Below are 19,419 nucleotides of genomic sequence, written 5' to 3'. Positions count from 1 at the left end.
GCGGAGCCCTGGCCGTCCTCCTCAGGCCGTCCTGTCCTCACGCTTCCGTCTCGCCACTTTGGTTAGCCCGGCGACACGGGACGGCCCCGCCTGCGATCAGGCGCTGCCGAAGACAGCCCTGCAGGCTGGAGGAGTGGCGAGAAGGACCGCGGCCGCGCAGCAAACGAGGTGCGGCGTCTGTGTCTACTGGTGGCTGAGAGCCAGGAGAAAGCCAACACGGACTTTTGAGTTCGGATCGCAGCTAGCCGCTTGGGATGTGTTCCCAAAGGCTCATTTTCCAGGCAGAAGTCACCAGCGCCGTGGTTGAGGATAGTGTGGGTCAGGTGTAGCCCTCCCCCTGGATGGCCCATAGAGTGATGCATGTCGGGATTTGTGGTTCGCACCCATGAGGCGCTCATTTGAACAAATTGCTACGTGAAACTGGAGTTTTATCCCGTTAACGCAGCCTAGGGATTAGGACCCCAAGGAGTCCAGCGGTCAGTACCCTCTGTACGTGAATTGATTAAAAGTCAATGCATTTATTTTTCCCATATAAATTTTACTCAAAAGTCCACTGAAAGAGACTAAGTCAAGCAGTTCTTAATTTTGCATCCACGAGACGAGTTCTTAATTGTAGGTTCTTTTCTGGCTTTTCTTAGGACACCTATAAATTGTGAGGGCCTTCACACGCCGTCTTTAAGTGGACTGTGCGCATGCGCCAACTTCCTCTTTTCCGGCTGGAACCATGGAGGCTGTCAAGTAAGTTGCTCTTCGTTCTCTCCAGAATCCCTCTCCATCCCCGATAGTAAAGGCCATTCGTCTTGTTTCTTCTCCCATCACGTACTTTTGCTGACTTTTCCATGTGTTTGTGACGCTTTCTGACATCAGTGAGGACCTCTGGCTATAATGAGATGCAGGCGGCCTTGGGGCGGCGGTTCTGGCAATAGTAGGAATGAAGCGTGAATCGGAATGTGTGCGAAACTGGGTCCAGTTCTCGATGGAAGGTCTTCCCAGGGAGGCGCAGAACCTCTGAATTAAGTTCGGCTTTGACTAGCATTTGGCCCAAGTCTCTGCCGGGAAGCAGTTGCTTTTCAATATGTGGCGATTGAGACCTGAACTGGAGTGGTGGTTGGTTTGGTTTTAATCTTAAAAGGATCTTAGGGCCCTTAAAAGTCAATATGTTTTACTTTTTTTTTTTATTTTTAGGCCACGTTTTGTCAGCCTCACTGTAGATGGTTCTCAGTCGTTGGCTGCCGGGACTTAGGTTGCTGTAGATGTTGTTAATGTCACATTTATAATTGCCATTTGAGTAAAGTGGTGTGTGTTGGAGGTGAAGGTTACTGGCATGGAGAGAATCAAAGATTTCCTGCATCTTAAAACCTGAGCATATTAAAGCAACAAGCCTGTTAGTGGCTAGACGTAGTGAAGCTGGTTCTGTTAAAACAGTGTTCAGTATAGAGGTGGTAATACAGCGCTGGAAGATTTTGAGCCGTTGCTATTTCTTATGATAGGGAGAAGAAAAAGAAGGTTCCTGCTGTGCCAGAAACCCTTAAGAAAAAGCGAAGATGTTTCGCAGAGCTGAAGGTAAAGCGCCTGAAAAAGAAATTTGTCCAGAAAATGGTAAGTAAACTTTGGAGTTACCTGCACCTAAGAGAACTTGTGGTTGGGAGTGAGAATGAAGTCAGTATTCTTAAAGCAACACCTACCTCAGTGTTGTACTGAGCAAACTGCTTAGAGTATCTTAGTGTTGTAACTTCAAATGAATATACTGTTTTGGAAGGTTACTATTTGCTGTGGCAAAGACAAAATTTCAGGGAAAGTTTGGGGTTGCTATTTGTGTTTGGGAGTGAAACATTATGTATAATTGGTAATTGGTTTTCAGCTTCGAAAGGCGAGGAGGAAGCTCATCTATGAAAAAGCTAGGCACTATCATAAAGAGTATAGACAGATGTACAGAACTGAGATTCGAATGGCAAGGATGGCAAGAAAAGCTGGCAACTTTTACGTACCTGCAGAACCCAAATTGGCATTTGTCATCCGGATCAGGGGGTAAGTTAATTCTTACTGGATTCTGTTCTGTTTTTGTTTTTTTTTTCAGTACTGAGAATGAAACTCGGTTTGTTAGAAAATTTCAATGAAATATGTTCGAGCACTAATTTCAAAACATTTGAATTACTATGTTTTTCTCTAACTAGGAAGGGTTTTAGTGACATTGGGGTTTAGTGCAAGCCCTGGGCTCCCATCCATTCTATTAATTAAACACAAGAAGGGTTCAGTGTCCCTAAAATTTTTAAAGTAAAAATGTACTGTCCTTGTTTTAACAAAAACATAGAAAAGTAGGAGACGGTAAAGAGAATCTTGGAGAGGAGGCAAGTTGGTGGAAATGGTAATTTAGCTAACTAGGATAAAGGAAAGCTAAATACCAGTGACCTTGAGTCTTTGTAACATGAAGTCATTCTTAACCTATTTAGGTGGGACTTGGTTGGGGGTTTTTTGTCCGTCATTAATAGAAATTCTGGTAAAAGCTAGATAAATTTTTTGGTCCTTTTGCACTGCAGGATCAATGGGGTGAGCCCAAAGGTCCGCAAGGTGTTGCAGCTTCTTCGCCTTCGCCAAATCTTCAATGGTACCTTTGTTAAGCTTAACAAGGCTTCAATTAACATGCTGAGAATTGTGGAACCATATATTGCATGGGGGTAGGTGCTTTTTCCTTTGTGTGGTGAATTGGTTATACAGCAAGATCTATAGTAATAGCCTTATTTGATTATGTCTGTTTTTAATATTTTAGGTACCCAAACCTGAAGTCAGTAAATGAACTAATATACAAGCGTGGCTATGGCAAAATCAATAAGAAGCGAATTGCCTTGACTGATAATGGACTGATTGCTCGATCTCTTGGTAGGTTCTGCTTTAGAGAACTTCTGAATAGCCCGAGGTGATGTTTTCTGGCCTCTTACAGCCTTATTATCTCAAACCATTATAAACCTTCCCTCCCTTCCTCTTCCTCCTGTTTTGAGACAGTTCTGTGCAGTTCAGGCTGGCCTCAAGCTCACAGCGACAGCGATGCTTCTGCCTCAGCCTCCCAAGTTCTGGGATTACAGGCGAGGGTCACCCTGCCTGGCTCATTTTAATCCTCTAATTAAAAAATCTTTTAAATGCTGAGAAATGGAAATAAAGTCTTTGTAAATAGGGAAGGGTGGAGGGTGTGAAGGGAGGGCTAGGAATGGGGAAAAAAAGAACCAAGATACATTATATAAAGGTACAATTCCCAATGAGAAATGTAATTGTGTTGTATACCTACAATGTACCAATAAAAGAATTTAATACAAAAAAAATCTTTTAAAGCTTAACCTTATATTAACATTTTTCAGGCAAATATGGCATCATTTGCATGGAAGATCTGATTCATGAGATCTATACTGTTGGAAAACGCTTCAAAGAGGCAAATAACTTCCTGTGGCCCTTTAAATTATCTTCTCCACGAGGTGGAATGAAGAAAAAAACCACCCATTTTGTGGAAGGTGGAGATGCTGGAAATAGGGAAGACCAGATCAACAGGCTTATTAGAAGGATGAACTAAGGTGAGGTACTGTATTCTGAAAGGAGTTGTCTTTAATAATAGAGTAGAAATGATTTTTTTTTTTCCGGCAAGTATTGATGATTTTAATTTAACGTGGTACTCTGGTGGGGAAGGGGATCTAGCTTATGATTAGTTCATTTAGTTCTTTGGAGGACCTTTCTAGAGGGAACACCCCACCCCTTTGTCATGTCTACTTAAAAGCAGAAATTTGGGTGTCCTTTAAAACGTAACTGAAATATTACAACTTTATAACAGATTTGTGTTAATTTTTGGCTGCTAGATTGTTAAATAGGCTTATTTTTTCCCTTTCAGGTATCTACCATGATGTTTTTATGATTTGGTCAGTTAATAAAAAGTATCTGCTTCCAATTTGAAATGTATTGGTGACTTTTTTTGTTAGTTTGTCTTTACCTTTCTTTCACTATAGTTGTAAATATTGTTACATGAGGGAATTCATTCTGCTCAGGAGCCTATTACATGCAAAATTGGGATCCACTTTTTGTCTTATGAAAGTTTGCCAAACAAATTCAGTTGCTAAAATTCACTGTCTTATTAGTCTTTGACTTCTGTGTAAATTATTATGTGAATATCTTACTCCTTTGTATTTCATTTTTGTGTTCTTGTATATTTTATCTATATGAATTATTCCATGACACATGGATATTACTTATATGGGAAGAAATGAAATTGTGCTCATGGGTCCATTACTTCAGAGCATTTTAAGCTCTTATAGTGAAGTAAGAGCAAAAACTTGGAAGTTTTGGCATTTTTAAGTATAGAGTGTAATCTGAAGTACAATCAAAATAAAAAATTGATACTGTTACACCAAACCATGAATTGCTTTAAAAATAATTGAAAGTTTTTATACAAATACATCAAGAATTTCTTTGAGGGGCCAGGGATTTAGCTCAGTGGTTCTGCCACCTGCTTTGCCAAGCGCAAGATCCTGAGTTTGATCCCTGATACCAAAAAAAAAAAATTTCTTTGAATTCTCTATTCAAGATCTTGGAAGCTGTTTCTGTAAGTTTCTTTAGGTCAGTGAATTCTGGGGGAGAATTCAAGAAGATACATTACAAATCAAGTTATGCTTGTGAGTGATTTTTTTCCAGAAATTAGTGTACTGTTGAATCATTAAAAAATAGTACATTAATCTCTAGTTGGAGCCTAACAGTTTAGGTTTTGAAACTTCCCATTTTTTCACCATTGCAAATACAGAGTGCAGCCTTCAGTCTTTGCATCCAGTGTTCTGAAAGGGAAGGCGGGCATATCTGAAGATGGTAAAGCCTAGTCAACTTCCAGATTTTAGGTGAACAAGGGCCACCTTGGCAGGATCAGTATCAAAAATAGTTGGGGAAGCTGGGCGTAGTAGTGCATGTCTGTAATCTCTGTGCTTGAGAGACTAAAGCAGGATCGCCGTGAGGCCAGCCTGCATTACATTCTGAGACCCTGTCTCAAAAATAAGATAGTTTGGAAAACAGTTTACAGGTGGCATGTTTCTGTCTTAGTGTGGATGGTGAATGAATTAAGGGTGAGAGGTCCTCATTGGGATAGAAGTAACAGGAGTGCTACTCTATACAGGGTAGTACTTAACAAGGTTTTTTGTTTCTACTTTTTAAAAACTAATTCTAAGGACAGTTTGATAAACCCCAAAATTGAGAAGTACGTTTACCACACATTCATGTCCACACAACCTCCCCTGTTATCAGCTCCCTGTCAGTGCCACTACATTCTGTTACAGTCAATGAACTTTCATTGACAAATATATCACACAAAATAGTAATGCTTTTTAGAGTTAGGGATAGGGATAGGAATACTGTAGGATAGAGTTAACTGCCTGGGATGAAGAGGACAGTGTATTGAATACATAGCCTATGTCATCACATTTTTGCTTGCAGTCCTGGATTTTCAACTATTTCCTTTTCCATTAATCATTTTCTAAGAATCAGAACCAGAGGAAGGGGAAATGAAGTTTTGGTACATAGATTTCTATCCTTTCATAGTTCTAGCTTTTTCCTAGGTCTTATCCTAACTCTTCTAGTCTTTGACATAGTTGTCTTGCACACACTGGTTGATGTGTTTTCTTAGAAGGTTTGTGGTTAGCTGGGTTAAGAGTGCTGGTTTTAGAACCAGACTGTTGGTGTTCATATTTAGGCAACTGGTTTGATTTTTTTGTTTTGTTTTCAGACATGGTCTTGCTATGTAGGTCTGGCTGGCCTCAAACTTGGGGCAATCCTGCCTCAGCCTCGTTCAATGCCGGTATTACTGGCATGTGGCACCATGCCTGCCTAGGTGACTGATTTGGACCAATAAAAATGGAAATAGTTATATCTAGGATTTTAATGATTAAATGTTTCAGGTAATAAAAAATGCTACTTGGTATTTGTGAGTGTACAATGGTTAGAATGGGAAATAGTCTTCTCTTGTGATGGGCAGGACAGCACAAATGTGTGGTGAGTCCCTCAGGCATATACAGGATGGGATGGAGCCTCTTGGGATGTCTGGGGCTTATTCTCACTGGGAAGATAGTTTTCTTTTTGCTGTTTTTCTTGGCAGTTTTGGTTGTCAAAGGCAGCCAAAACATTGTTCTATCGATAGATAGATAGATAGATAGATAGATAGATAGATAGATAGATAGATAGATATTCCTTCCTTACGTAGTGAAGTTTTTAAGGCCAGGCCTTTTTAAATCCCAGTATCTGGCATACAGTAGGTGCTGTTACATGGATGTGTGGTTCCCATTGTAACAAGTTACTGCCACAACTTAAACTAAAATAGTTTATAGTCTTAATATTTCATTGCTTTAATCGAGGTAGGACTGTTTCTTCTGGTCTGCAGAGAATGTTCCCTTTCATCTTCAGAATGCAAACTCATCTTCCTGCGTCTTCCCTCTTAGAAGAACCTTTATGGTGACCTTGGGCCATCAAAATAATCCAGTGTAGTCTCCATTAAGATCCACAAGATCCCTTTTTGTTGCCACATAAGATTTAATATGTGCACAGGTTCCAGGAGTTAGGGCTTGGAAATCTTGGGGCCATTTTTAAGCTTTGATTTCTGGTTCCCCAGCTATTTCTCAAACCTTACAAGCTTCATAAGATCCTGTTTTCTCATAGCTTTTTTTTTTTGGTACTAGGATCGAACCCCGGACCTTGCAAGGCAGGTGCGGTGCCACTGAGCCATATCCCCCCGCACATTTCTTAAAATCTCAACCTTTTTCTGTTGCTTTGCCTAGCCGCTCAATGTAAGGCTTGATTCTTACTGCCACTTAGAGCAGTGCTTCGTTGTAAGCACTTTACTTCTGATTAACTCTGACCCATCAGGGCAATAGCTATTTAAAATTTTAATTCTCACCGGGGGTGGTGGCACACACCTGTAAGCCCAGCACTTGGGAGGCTGAGACAGGGAGATTGCCATTAGTTTGAGGCCAGCCTGAACTGTACATAGCAAGATCCTCTCTCAAAAAATAAAATTTCAGTTCACTAGTTGCTCTTACATTGAAGTCACTGGATATTGATGAGGGAATGGTGAGAAGGAGGTGTCATACCTGAAATTGGGTTTATGGAAATTATATAACTTTGGAAGATGCATAAGATTGCATTTGGTTGTATAGAGATAATGGTATATAGTAGAGCATATTAGGGACTACAATTTGTGCTGTGTAGATTAGAACATTTCACAAAGGCAGAATTTAGATACCTGGGGATCCTTTGAGAAAAGGCATAGTAGCAAGCAGGGATGTAATAGCCAAGGGAATTATTTTAGGGTACTGAGGAAAGAACCTAGGGAGTACTAACCTATGTCCTGAGCTTTTTTTTTTGAGACGGTCATTACCAAATTGCTGAGGTCTCCAACTTGTGACATTCCACCTCAGCCTCCCAAGTAGCTGGGGTTACAGGCAGGTGCCATAGCACTTGCCCTGAAGATTGTTTTCCCAGGGTGGGTGAGGGGTTGGGCATACAACACAAGCTAGGCAAGTGCCCCACGGTGAGCTGTATCCGCAGCCCTTGACCACATTACCGGACAGTATATTTGCTTAACGAACAGTCCAGCCTAGGTATTTTTCCATTTTGCGACACTGAGCTGAATTTATTATTGGTTTGGGGATGGGTCTTAGCCATTTTTCCTCAAATTCTCCACATGGGGTAATGAATGTATGGCCTAGTCCTGTTAGGACATTTTTCTACATGTGGGCTTAACTTTCCCTTACCCACTACATATAATCAAGTGGTGGACCAGTATTACATTCCAGGTCTGATTTGAGTTGGTTTTAACTCAAGGTTATTATCAAGTAGTATATTGAGACTACACATGAGTTTTTGGGGGTTATGAAACCCTGTCACTGGTGGTAAGTTTGCAGCCCTAATGAAAGTATGTGGTCCCGGGTTAATAACCCCGACAGCAGCATAATTTGACGGGAGTGCTGATATTAACCAAGATCTACTGTGCAAATCAGTGCTAGGCTTCACACTAGGAAGATGCACCAAACCTTTCTCAAAGGAATTGGGGAGGGCTGGGTGAGGAACTTGACCTTGTCACTTGCCTATATGGAAATTACTGGACTAATTAGTACTCGGGAGGGCCTAGTTACTTTGATTTTGATGTACAATACAATCTGGAAAGCTGTGGGGCAACCCCTCCCCACCCGACCTTTGGCAGAACCTTTAGCTGTTGCGCCTGTCCACTGTTCACCCAGCCTGGGCTCAGCATGCTCCCCTACTTCAACCCCCAGAGCTGTAACCCTGAAGGCTGCACCGTTCTATAGGACTTAGCAAAGAGACCTTGTGGCCTACTGCCCCAGGCATACACCATGTGTCCGGTGTCCTACCTGGACCCCTTGGAGGGACTGGCCCTTGGCCTCCCTAGCGAAGCCCAGCTGAAGTCGCTCACGGGCGCCTAGCAACGGTGGCGTCTGCGTTGTTTGGGGCAGCTGCAGTTAAGCGGCTAGTGGGGCTGAGTGGTGGGCACGCTGTGCACTGGAGTGTCGCCGGGCTGCCAACTGCAGAGCATGTTCACTCAAAGAGCTGCGTCAGTGCGAGCTCGTGGCTGGCCTCCCCGCCAAGCTACCGCCCACCGCCCCGCAATGCGGCGGCCCCGAAGGGTCCGAGGCATGGATTGGTGCCTGGCCGCCGCTGGCTCCCACGCCGCACCTTGCCCCCACTGCCTTCAGTGCAGCAACCACCAATCTTGGTGCCGCCGCGGGTCAGGCACGGGAAGAAACCCTTTCCATCCGCGGAGCCCCCTGAACAGTGAGTGCTGGCGGTAGAAGGGAGTGAGTCCGAAAGGGCCAGGAGACCTTACTGGGTCGGGGATGAAGGGGGAAGATGGGCCCCCTCTCAAGGGAAACAGGCGCAGAGAGGCAGGAAGATCACTCAAGGATTTTCTTGACACACTTGGAGGGGAGCTGGCAGAAAGCCCTGAGCAGAACTTGACTGACCAAGTCAGTGGGGGCAGGGACAGGAGGTGGGGTGAAATGGGGAAGGGGGCCTGCCTGCTAGGTCTAGGTCGGTGTAGTTTTTCTACATTCGTAAGTTCTGGTACGAGCAAACACATTGACCCATGAACTGGATGTGCCTTTGCAGGTTTCCCCACTGTCCCTCCCAGAGCTTAAACCTGAGAGTTGGGGTGAGAAATGTATTCGTTTTCTTTTTTGACTGCCAGATATCTCTCTTCCATACTTGACAACTAGCAAGATATACCAGAAATTTAGAGACTGACTCTTGTTAGATTGCCTTAACCCTGTTTCATTGCCAATTTTGCTTTGTACCTTTTCTGATCTACCCACCTATAATTTGTATATTACATTTTTTTTTTTTTTTTGCTAGGGCTTAAATATACTACTAGTAAATGCAGGTAGAATATTCTATAGACTATTCTATTGAACTGGTCCATACTCCTAGTCTTTTGGGGGCCATAGACAGTATGGAAAATGGAGAGCATTTTTCCAGACAAATGGAAACAATTTTGCAATTTTAGAGTATTCCCTGAAGCACAAGAATCTCAGTCTTTAAACTTTAGTATATATATATATATATTATTTGGATATATAGATATATTTATATGTATGTTACAATAGTATTTTGTAAAAATAATTTTGACATTTCCTTTTTAAAAGTTATTTATAATATATTGATACTTTTCATTGAAACAGCATTAAAGTCTATAGAGTTACAGGTGAATACCATCTTTATTACTACTTTTTAACCTCTATTAGGGTCATCTTTCCTTTTTTTTCTTTGTATTTTGGTCATAAATGGAATCGTGTGGGTTCTTTGGAGAAATTGCTTTTTTTCTTAAAATATGGAGAACATCTTACCACTTTTACTTAGGCTTGCCTGAGTACTCATAGTATAGATGTATCAGTTTGTATAACCATTTCTCCTTGAGATTGATTCCAGTTTTTCCTTATTACAAACAATGCAACAATGAGCATTCTTACACATAGGAGCCTTTCTATAGAACAAAAATTCTCCCTGAAGCAGATTTGCTGAGTCAAATATATGTACATTAAAAATTTTGCAGGGGGGTGGTGGTGGTGGTGGTGGTGGTGGAGATTTAGCTCAGTGGTTCCGGTGCCTGCCTCACAAGCACAAGGTCCTGAGTTTGGTCCCCAGTACCAAAAAAAAAAAATTTTGCTGGGGGGTGTGGGGATGTAGCTCAGTGGTACACTGCCTGTCTGGTGAGTGCAAGTTCGATCCCTGGTACCAAACAAACAAACAAAAAAAAATGTTTTTACTGGAATCTTGCCTTAAAAATATATTGACTTACCCTTTCATCAGGCTGTGGTAAAGTAAAAAATATTTATTATTTAAAAAAAATTTAAACAACAGCTTTTACTTGAGCATTTATTACATTAGTCACTGTAAAAGGTTTTTTTTTTTTTAGACAGGGTCTTGCTATGTAGTTCAGGATGGCCTTGAACTCACTATGTGGCCCAGCCTGGCCTTGAACTTGCAGCAATCCTCCTGCCTCAGCCTCCCAAGGGCTGGGACTTCAGGTCTGCACCAACATGTGCTGTCTAAGAGCTTTAAAATTTACTCTTAACACACTATGAGAGTCAGAGCTATGGCTCTGATTATGTAGCTATTGAAGGGCAGAGTCAAGATTAGGATCTAGGTTTGTTATATTCCAATGCTTTTGCTCTTTGTAGGGTTTGAATGCCTGCCTGATCATTGGCTGGAAACTATTTCATTGGGTAGTTTGAGGACTGAGATCATGTATTTGGTGTTAATTTCTTTCTTCACTGACTTACAGAATTGGACATGGTCCAGTGTCTCCCATGATACTGGTTCCTCTAGATCTTCTGTCTCTGAAGTCATTCCTTTGCTTTTCCTATATCTTCTTGCCTTGTATATTTTAAGAAAATATCCAGGTTTCTTTTGTCAAATCTCCTTCGTCAACTTTAATGCAGCTTCTGGCCTCAATTCTCACCCGTAAGTAGGTAATTCTTCACATTTTTGTCTCCAAACCAAGGCAATAGCCCTCAATTCCTTTGGTTTGATCCAAGTAACATCTTTACTAGATATCCTCAGTGGTGGTACGTACCTATAATCCTAGCACTTGGGAAGCTGAGGTAGGAGGATCACTGTGAGTTCACGGCCAACCTGGACTACATAGTGAGACTCTGTCTCAGCCCTCCCCCCATAGATATCGTGTACTCATTTTTATCCAAAACTGGATACCTTATTGCCTTCCAGCCCCAGACTAGCACCTTCTCTTTGAACTTAATTCCTTAATTCATAGTTTCATAATTTTCTTACTCACCTTAGTTCCCAGCCTCAGTCATGTTTGACTCCTTTTTTCTTGCCAAACCTTCTGGATTCAGTCTATTATTGGTCCTTGATTCTTAACTGCCACTACTCCGAACTACTGTATGGTTAATAGCCTCCTAACTTTTCTTCTTGTTTCCATGCTTCCAGATTAATCTTTCTGAAGCATAGCAGGAACTGTATGCCACACCCTGTTTCCAGTGGCCTATCAGCCACTTTTGACCAACATTCGGATTTGTCTGTAATTTCACTGCAACCTTTCTTTAGCTCTCACAATACCCTTATTTGAACCTCTCTTTCTAAGAAAACTAGAATACTTACATTCCATTCTCTGTGACATCTTTTCCTTCTATGTCTTTGACTGGAATGCTTCTACACACATTTCTGTTGGCCTAAATCCTATTTAAATATCATTTTCTTCCATCTTCTGAATCTTTTGAATTTCCATCTGAAAGTATTATCTCCCTCCTTTTAAGTCCTCTAATAATTTCTTTATCTTCTAAGGCTTTAATTTCACACACCCTGCCTTATAGTTGTGTGAGTGGTTGCTGTTTGTTTCTTCTGGATTGGAAACTGCATAAAGGCAGAATCTATTTTCATTTATTTTTGCATTTCTCATGCACATGGCATAATAATTTGTACATAGAACATACTTAGTGAATATATGTGAGTGAGTCAATAAATTACTTGGGAATACAAAATCACATGTATTAGCATATTGCTAGTTGTAATAATAAATAGATCCCAACATGTTAGTGATTCAACTTACAGAAATTTATATTTTGTTCATGTAACAGTTCTGAGCAGGTTTACTTGATCAGTAGGCAGCTTTCTTTCACTTAGTAGAAAGATCCAGGCTCCGCCATTTTCACTTTTGTCAAAATCCAGTCTGTGGGTGTGGCCCTGGCGGCCTGAGGGAGTCCGAGCTACTCCAGGCATCCCCGGTCAGAATCGGCTGTGATCCTGGGATCTGCACCTGCCCGGAGTCAGAGAGCACAGTCTTTGTTCAAAGAGCAAAGAAGACAAAAATTCAAGGAACATCTGTTAAAACAAAAATCATTTTTCACATACAAACAGGAAAATCATATTTCCAGTAATAGAATTATGACATCTGAAGACCAGGTCCAAGAAGGGAGAAAACTTCTGAAATTTAAAACAAAAATTAGCTCGTCTGAGTGAGTAAAAAGCTGGCAAAGGATGAGTGCTGAAAAGGCCTTCTAACTCATTTTGAGAGACAGACAAGATGAAAATCCAGTTGGGTCCTTTGGGACTATCATGGCAGAAGAGGATGAACAAAGATTATTTGCTGACTAAGTAAACAAGACATTTTCTGAATGCCTGAACCTATTTAATAAGGAATAAACAAAAAAAGAAATAATGACCACACTCAATGATCTGATTAAAAATATTCTAGATGCTAAAAAGTCTTACATGTATTGGATCATTCACAAGTCCTATTGAAGGCTGTTCTGGCAGGAGCTCAGTGTATTGAAGAGATGCGACAGACAATTGTAGATATGATGACAAGAATCAAGAGAAAAGTAATTGTGGAGAAAATACTGAAGATGCTTAAATAACCAAGGAACAAATCCAGGAAATCAACATTGAGGATATAGGTGTTAACCTTAAGCCAGGAAAACCAGAAATTGAGAATAAACAATGGAAAAGTGGTATTTTAAGATTGTGAAAAACAGCAAGATGATCAAAAAGATCCAGCTGACAATTTTAACCCTCCCCCCAAAACCAGATCAAGTTGCTTAATTAAATATAATATATCTACTATGCCATACTTGCAAAGTATAAAAAAGAAAATGCAACTTGATGAAACAAATTATGCATTTAAAGAGCCAAAGTTTCTAACACCAATGAGACATTCTTGACATCTTCAACATACCTAAATTGCCAGATAAGTTAAAAAAAAAAAACCCATTATCCTTGTGTGTCTGCACTGGAACAGTTATCAGAGTTAGGAGATGAAACATGCTTTTGTATGCCACCCTAATGTAGACTGTGCCCTATGTATTCTGAGACTGTTACATTAGAGGAGAAATAAAGTTCCAGAAGGGATTGATGGTTTTTACTATTCCTGGGGTGATTTGTTTGCATGGCTTCATATTTCCCTTGAACCTGGAGTTGGCCAAGTACCTAAATATTCATGGAAGTAAGATCCAATGTCGACATTCATGTTATAGGAGTTGTTTCTATTTGTGGAAAGCTAATCCTACAATCTCAACAGAGTTTTTTTTTTAAGATAAATAAATTTTATCAGTTTGTTTACCATGATCTTTAAATATAAATAGGTTTATTATAATGTTATCTTTACTAAATATAAGCACAGTAATGATGCATTATCAGAAAATGAGATGTTCTAGGTAAAATTTGTAACATGGGCATGTTTCAAAAATTACACTTCCCTGACTTTAAACAAAATACTGACAATTCTTTTTGCCTTGATTTGATTAGTGTGAAAGTCAGAAATTTAGGGCTGAGAGCTAGGCATGGTGGAACATACATGTAATTCTATCACTCAGAAGTCTGTGGCAGGAAGATTGTGAATTCAAGGCCAGCCTGAGCTACATAGTGAGATCCTGTATCCAAAACAAAACAAAAAAAAGCCAAAAAAGTGGGGCAGGGAATAAAGCTCAATGATAGAATAGAATACATACTTAGAATGCCTGAAGTCCCCTGTTCAATACCTAGCATCAAAAAAAGTAAAAAATTATAATGTGTAGAGCTACTCTCTTAATAGGACATACAGGGTTTAGCTTGCTTTTCCATCAAACTCATGTTATTCAGACTGTTGTGCTGTGTTGCATCCCTTGAACAGCCTGTGGGTCTTCTGTCTCTTTTCCTCTACGATAGTCTATATCTGTTGTCTTTGCCTCGGTAGCTAGGATCTGTTTTTGTTGTTGGTGGTGGTGGTACTGAGGATCCAACTTGGGACCTTGCGCTTGGCAGGCAGGTGCAGTACCACTGAGCTAAATCCCTGGCGTCTGTCTTTGCCTCTGTTGCTTGATTATAACTGAGTTTGCAAAGAAGGATAGTTAACTGGATATCCTATGTCTAACTGACGTACTTCTTGAAGTGTAAGAAAAAAAATGGTGACAAATTTAGTGTATATTCTAAACTTCAAGCTGTTTTTTTTTGTTTTTTGCAGCTTGATTGACAACGTTAAAATTTTAACTTTTGTAGCTTCATTTGATAGTTTATAAGGTATATTAGAGTTTGGGAAGGAAATATATAATGTCATTGTAGTTTAGGTAGCCTTTCTAAAATAACCAATATTTACACTTGCTTTCTTCTCCATAATATAAACACTGTTGCCGTGCATGATGGTGCACGCCTGTGAACCCAGCACTTGGGAGGCTGAGGCAAAAGGATCACTGCGAATTCAAAACCAGCCTAGGCTACATAGTGAGTTCAAGGCCAATCTGAACTACTTAGTGAGACCCTGTCTCAAAAAACAAAAAACAAAACAAAAAAACCCCAAGCCTGTTAAATCATGTTTACTGAGACATGATTATTACATAGAGTAAAATTTTCTTCTCCCCATGCATAAATACCATCAATAAAATTGTTTTATAAGATTCGAACTAATATTTTAAATGGTATACATTCTCTGTCGACATTACAGTTTCAAATAAGCAAATACTAAAAGATCAATTTAATAATTATATGTGAAATATGAATGTAAAGAACACATACTTAGTTTTATGTTCATTCCATTTGTATCTTTGTTTTATTTATTGTCTTTTCATGTTCTCAGAATAGGATTTTTGTTATTAAACTGTGTACCTAATATGTACACCATAAAACTATCTGTATAATGAAAAAAATCCAGTCAGTATATAGTAGCTCTTTTACCACGTATGTATCTTATAAGGTGTTGGACACCTTAAAAAAACAGTAAAATTTATCTTTGAAAGAAGAAAAGAATCCAGCCAGGCCTAATGGCTCATGCCTATAATCCCAGCACTTGAGAGGCTGAGGCAGGAGAATCACTATCAGTTCCAGGTTAGCCTGGGCTACATGATGAGCTCAAGGCCAGCCTGAACTACATAGTGAGTCTGTCTCAAAGAAAAAAGAAAAGAAAAGAAAAGAAACCAGTCAGCAGAAGTAGAAGGAGAAACTAAGGACAAATCAAATTTGCTTCTTAGAAGCTTGTAGAAAGTTTTATGGGTGAGGCAGCCAACAACTCTTATTCTTGGAAAGAGGAGCAAGAATTTTAGTGGACAGTTAACCTCTGCCACAGTTAATTTCTACTTATCAAAATCTCTGGGACTTAGTTTGATCATCACTTGCCCATAAAACAAACAAGTCCCTCCTCTTTCCCCTAGGTCAGCAAAAGGTCTCTTGTACTACAAAATCTGAAGCTAGCTTTGTCATTAATATTTATCATAATGAACTGTCATTGTTTATTCCTCCAATAGAGTGCATGTTTTTGTATCTTAATCATTTTTGTATTTCAGCTAACACATTGCCTGGCATTGTGAATAAATACGTACATAGTTTTCTCAATGAATCTTCTATTCTAACTCACTCTCATCTAGAAGAAGAGTTGCTGGAGGCTAAAGATGCAGCTTCCTTTGTTTAATCTCTCCTGGAGTCATGCATAGAGGTGGTTAGGAAATGAATGTTGGCCAAATTGGCTTATTGAGGAGAGGGGCCTTTGGTACTTAGGTTTGCACTCTTTCCATCAGACTCCAGTGTGGAGGTTGTACTGTGCCCAGGCCTCAAACTTGCTATGTATCCAGGTTGGTCTTGAACTTGTGAACCTCCTGTTTCAGCCTCTGAAGTGCTGGAATCACAAAATCACAGGCATGTGCTGCCACTTTGGGCTCACTTTGGGCCTTTGTTTTTTTGAGTCAAGTCTTGCTATGTAATTTGGACTGATTTTGAACTCACTATGTAGCCTGGATTGGCCTTCAACTCACAGTACCCTTCTTGCCTCAGCCTCCCAAATTCTGGGATTATAGGTATGGATTAAAAAAAAAAACTATCTGTGGCAAAATATCAGGAAAGACTAGGTGTGGTGGTGCACACCTATAATCCCAGCAGTCTAGAAGGCTGAGGCAAGAGGATTGTGACCATTTACTTTTTTGTTGGTTTTTTTTTTGAATGTTAGTTGTTCTTGAATAAGTATACTCTATAGTATTATCTTTGTTTTTATTTATTTTATTTGTGGTTTTCAAATCTTTACATTTAAAGGAATTCAGTTCTTCAGTTATGTCATTGTTTGAAAAGTTATTTGGGGGGCTGGGGATGTAGCTCAGTGATGCTGCATCTGGCTGGGAAGCACAATGTCCTGAGTTCAATCCCTGGTACCGCCAAAAATAAAATAAAAAATAAAAATAAATAAGTAAAAATTCAAAAAGAGAAAGAAAAAAAAAGTTCTTTGGAGAACATCTGAGCAATGTGGCAGAATGGATTGACATGGAATATCCTCATTTTACTTCAGTATTTTTCAAGTGCTGAGTAAGTAAAATATAAGATAACTTATGGATACATAGCTAAGCTAGGAACCAGGAGAAGGAAGTCCTCAGGTGCCTGAAATGAAGGCATGTTCTCATAGGAGCCACCAATGAGCCATCTGCTGAAAGATGAGATTCACAAAGAACTATTGTTCCAGTTACCATGACTGCATAACAAATTTCTCCAAAATGTAGTGGTGCAAAACAGTTATTTATTGTGCTCTTAGAGTCCATGGGTCAGAAATTAAGACAGTGTATGGCAGAGACAACTTGGCTTTGTTTCATCAAGTCTGGGCCTCAGCTGGAAGATTTAAAGCGTTCGGGCCAGAATCACCTGAAAGCTTATTTACTAACATATCTCATAGTTGGTGCTGTTTCCTAAGATATTATCTATGGATGTCAGCTGGAACATTTTTATGTAGCTTCTCCATGTTACCTGTCTCCCACAGAAAATGATGGCTGGGTTTCAAAGATGAGTATCCTGAGAGAGCTAGGTGGAAGTCATATCATTTTTTCATAATCTATCTTGGAAATTGCACTGTGTGGCTTGCTTTGCAATTTTCTTGAATGAGGAAATTAGTTTCAGGGCAAGGAACACAGTGCTAATCTCTCTCTCTTTTTTTCCCATTAAGTTTATTGGTACATTTTAGGTATAAAATACAGTTACATTCATCATTGGGATCTTGTACCTTTACATGAGTCTCTTGGTTCTTATTTTTTTCCCCCCTTCCCTTGCCCTCCCTTCACCCCCTCCACCCTTCCCTATTTGCAAAGACTTTGTTTCCATTTTTTTTCCTCTTCTCATATTTTTTCCTTTCCCTTTTTTCCCTTCCCCTACCCCTCCCGATTCCCCTGCTCTTTTAGACCTTTTCTTCCTGTTACACAATATCAGTTATATATTTTTAAAATTACAATATTAAGATCTAGGAGACATGACCACAGATTTTACAGAATTTAAAGGGATATAGAAAGCATATTACAAAAATCTTTTTTGAAATAAATTAGACAACTTCTAAGAAGTAACTTGGAAGACAAATTAATGAAACTAACTCTGGAGGAAATATAAAATTTGAAAGCACCTATTAGAGAAAGTATATTCCTAGCTTGAAAACCTACCTATATGACAACAGCAGGCTCATAAACATTTTAACTGATAAATTGTATCAAACAATTAAAGCAGAAAACAGAAGGAACACTTCTCCCCTCATTTTAGGAACTCAACATTGTGCTAATCCTAAAACTGGATAAAGATAATAGAAGAAAAAAGTATGAACATAGATAGAAATTTGTTTGACAAAACAAACTATTGGAAGTCAGATCTGGCAGGATGGAGAAAGTGGTTTTGTTATAGGGATGGCAGTGTTGGTTTAGCCTTGGAAGATCCACCCTCAAAAGTCATCATTTTAACAGAGGAAAGGAAAAAGCCATGTGATCCTGTCACTAGTTGGAGAAAAAGTATTGGACTAAATTCTACAGCTGTTCATGGTAAAAGCTATCAGGAGACTAGAAGTAGAACAGAACCTTCTCAACAGATTAAAGACATGTACTCCATCCTTCCAGCAAGAACGCCTTATATAACTGGAGAAGATACGATGCTTTCTCCTTAAGGTGGGGAACAAGGGCAGATATGCTTACTCTTTATCTGTCCATTAAACTTTGAAACCTAGTCCCCACCAAAATAGTCTGGCAATAAAATGACACAACTAGGATGGGATTGGCACGGCAGAAGCAAACTCTTTATATGCAGATGAAATGATCATCTACAGAGAAAATACTAAGAAATCTCTAGGAGCCCCTAGAACTTGTACTTGAATTTAGCAGGATTAGAAAACACAAGGTGTATATAAAAATTCAGGTCTGTGTATACTTGCTATAAATGAAGAATTGGATGTTGAAATTTAAAAGTTATGTAGGAGTACAAAGGACCTAGAAAAGTCAAAAATAAAAACAAAAACAGAAAACAGTGTTGGAAGACGTTTAGTACCTATTTTAAGACTTTTTCTAAAGCTACAGTAATCAAGGCAGTGTTGGTGTAAGGAAAGACATATAGATCATTGGAATAAAACAGAGAATCTAGAAATAGAAGCACACATATATGGTCCACTGGGTTTTGAAAGATTATTTAACATTAGCATTTTATAGAATATAAACTCAATTCAAGAGCTGAGAAAGAGATAGTGTTTTCAGCAAATGGCACTAGAACACCTGGTATCCGTATATAAAAAATTAACCTCAACCCTTGTTTTCCATACATGAAAATAACTTGAAGGGATGTACGAACCTAAATGTGAAAGCCTAAAAGTATAAAACTTTAAGAAGAAATTCTAGGGGAAAATATTTATGAATTCAGGGTAGGCAAGAACTACCTAGGATACAAAAACCATGATGTATAAAAGAAAAATAATTGATAAATGAGGTTCCATCAAAATTTAGAACTTTAAATGACATCATTAAAATGAAAAGTAGTCCTTAAACAGACCATATTTACAATGCATATAACCTGAGCAGAATATATAAAGAATTCTTAGAGCTCATTAATAGACAACCCAATTAAAATGTAGACATAAGATGATAAATAGCCAGTATAGCACAAGGAAAGGTGTGCAACTCTAGAATCAGAAAACTA

At 39.4% G+C, this 19,419-nt stretch overlaps 2 protein-coding genes across 4 annotated transcripts in view; both read left to right on the top strand.

Moving 5' to 3' along the window:
• The first annotated feature begins 127 nt into the window (after window positions 1-127).
• Rpl7 (ribosomal protein L7) lies at window positions 128-3,935 on the top strand. 3 transcript variants are annotated; one of them, XM_004842053.3, is made up of 8 exons: window positions 128-476; window positions 639-738; window positions 1,491-1,599; window positions 1,862-2,028; window positions 2,538-2,675; window positions 2,768-2,877; window positions 3,351-3,560; window positions 3,872-3,935. In XM_004842053.3, exons 2-7 carry the CDS (start codon window positions 725-727, stop codon window positions 3,557-3,559), a joined length of 747 nt encoding a protein of 248 aa, XP_004842110.1. In that variant the 5' UTR covers window positions 128-476; window positions 639-724; the 3' UTR covers window position 3,560; window positions 3,872-3,935. The 3 variants fall into 3 exon arrangements, with proteins under 3 accessions (XP_004842110.1, XP_087046601.1, XP_021111679.1); XM_087190475.1 differs by having other exon boundaries at window positions 402-489; XM_021256020.2 differs by lacking the exons at window positions 128-476; window positions 639-738 and adding an exon at window positions 898-1,107.
• Window positions 3,936-5,809: 1,874 nt separating this feature from the next.
• The window catches only part of CUNH8orf89 (chromosome unknown C8orf89 homolog), a 60,086-nt gene continuing 46,476 nt past the window's right edge, over window positions 5,810-19,419 (top strand). Inside the window, 3 exon segments of the mRNA XM_087190392.1 lie at window positions 5,810-5,815; window positions 6,789-6,839; window positions 8,420-8,802. Of these exon segments, the coding sequence (XP_087046518.1) occupies window positions 5,810-5,815; window positions 6,789-6,839; window positions 8,420-8,802 (440 nt within the window).

Source organism: Heterocephalus glaber, unplaced genomic scaffold, assembly GCF_053883595.1.
Source record: "Heterocephalus glaber isolate CG9 unplaced genomic scaffold, H.glaber_assembly_v1.0 deba00001553, whole genome shotgun sequence".
Lineage (NCBI taxonomy): Eukaryota > Metazoa > Chordata > Mammalia > Rodentia > Bathyergidae > Heterocephalus > Heterocephalus glaber.
The sequence above is the reverse complement of the archived record's forward strand: the minus strand, read 5'-3'. Positions and strand labels throughout refer to the sequence as shown.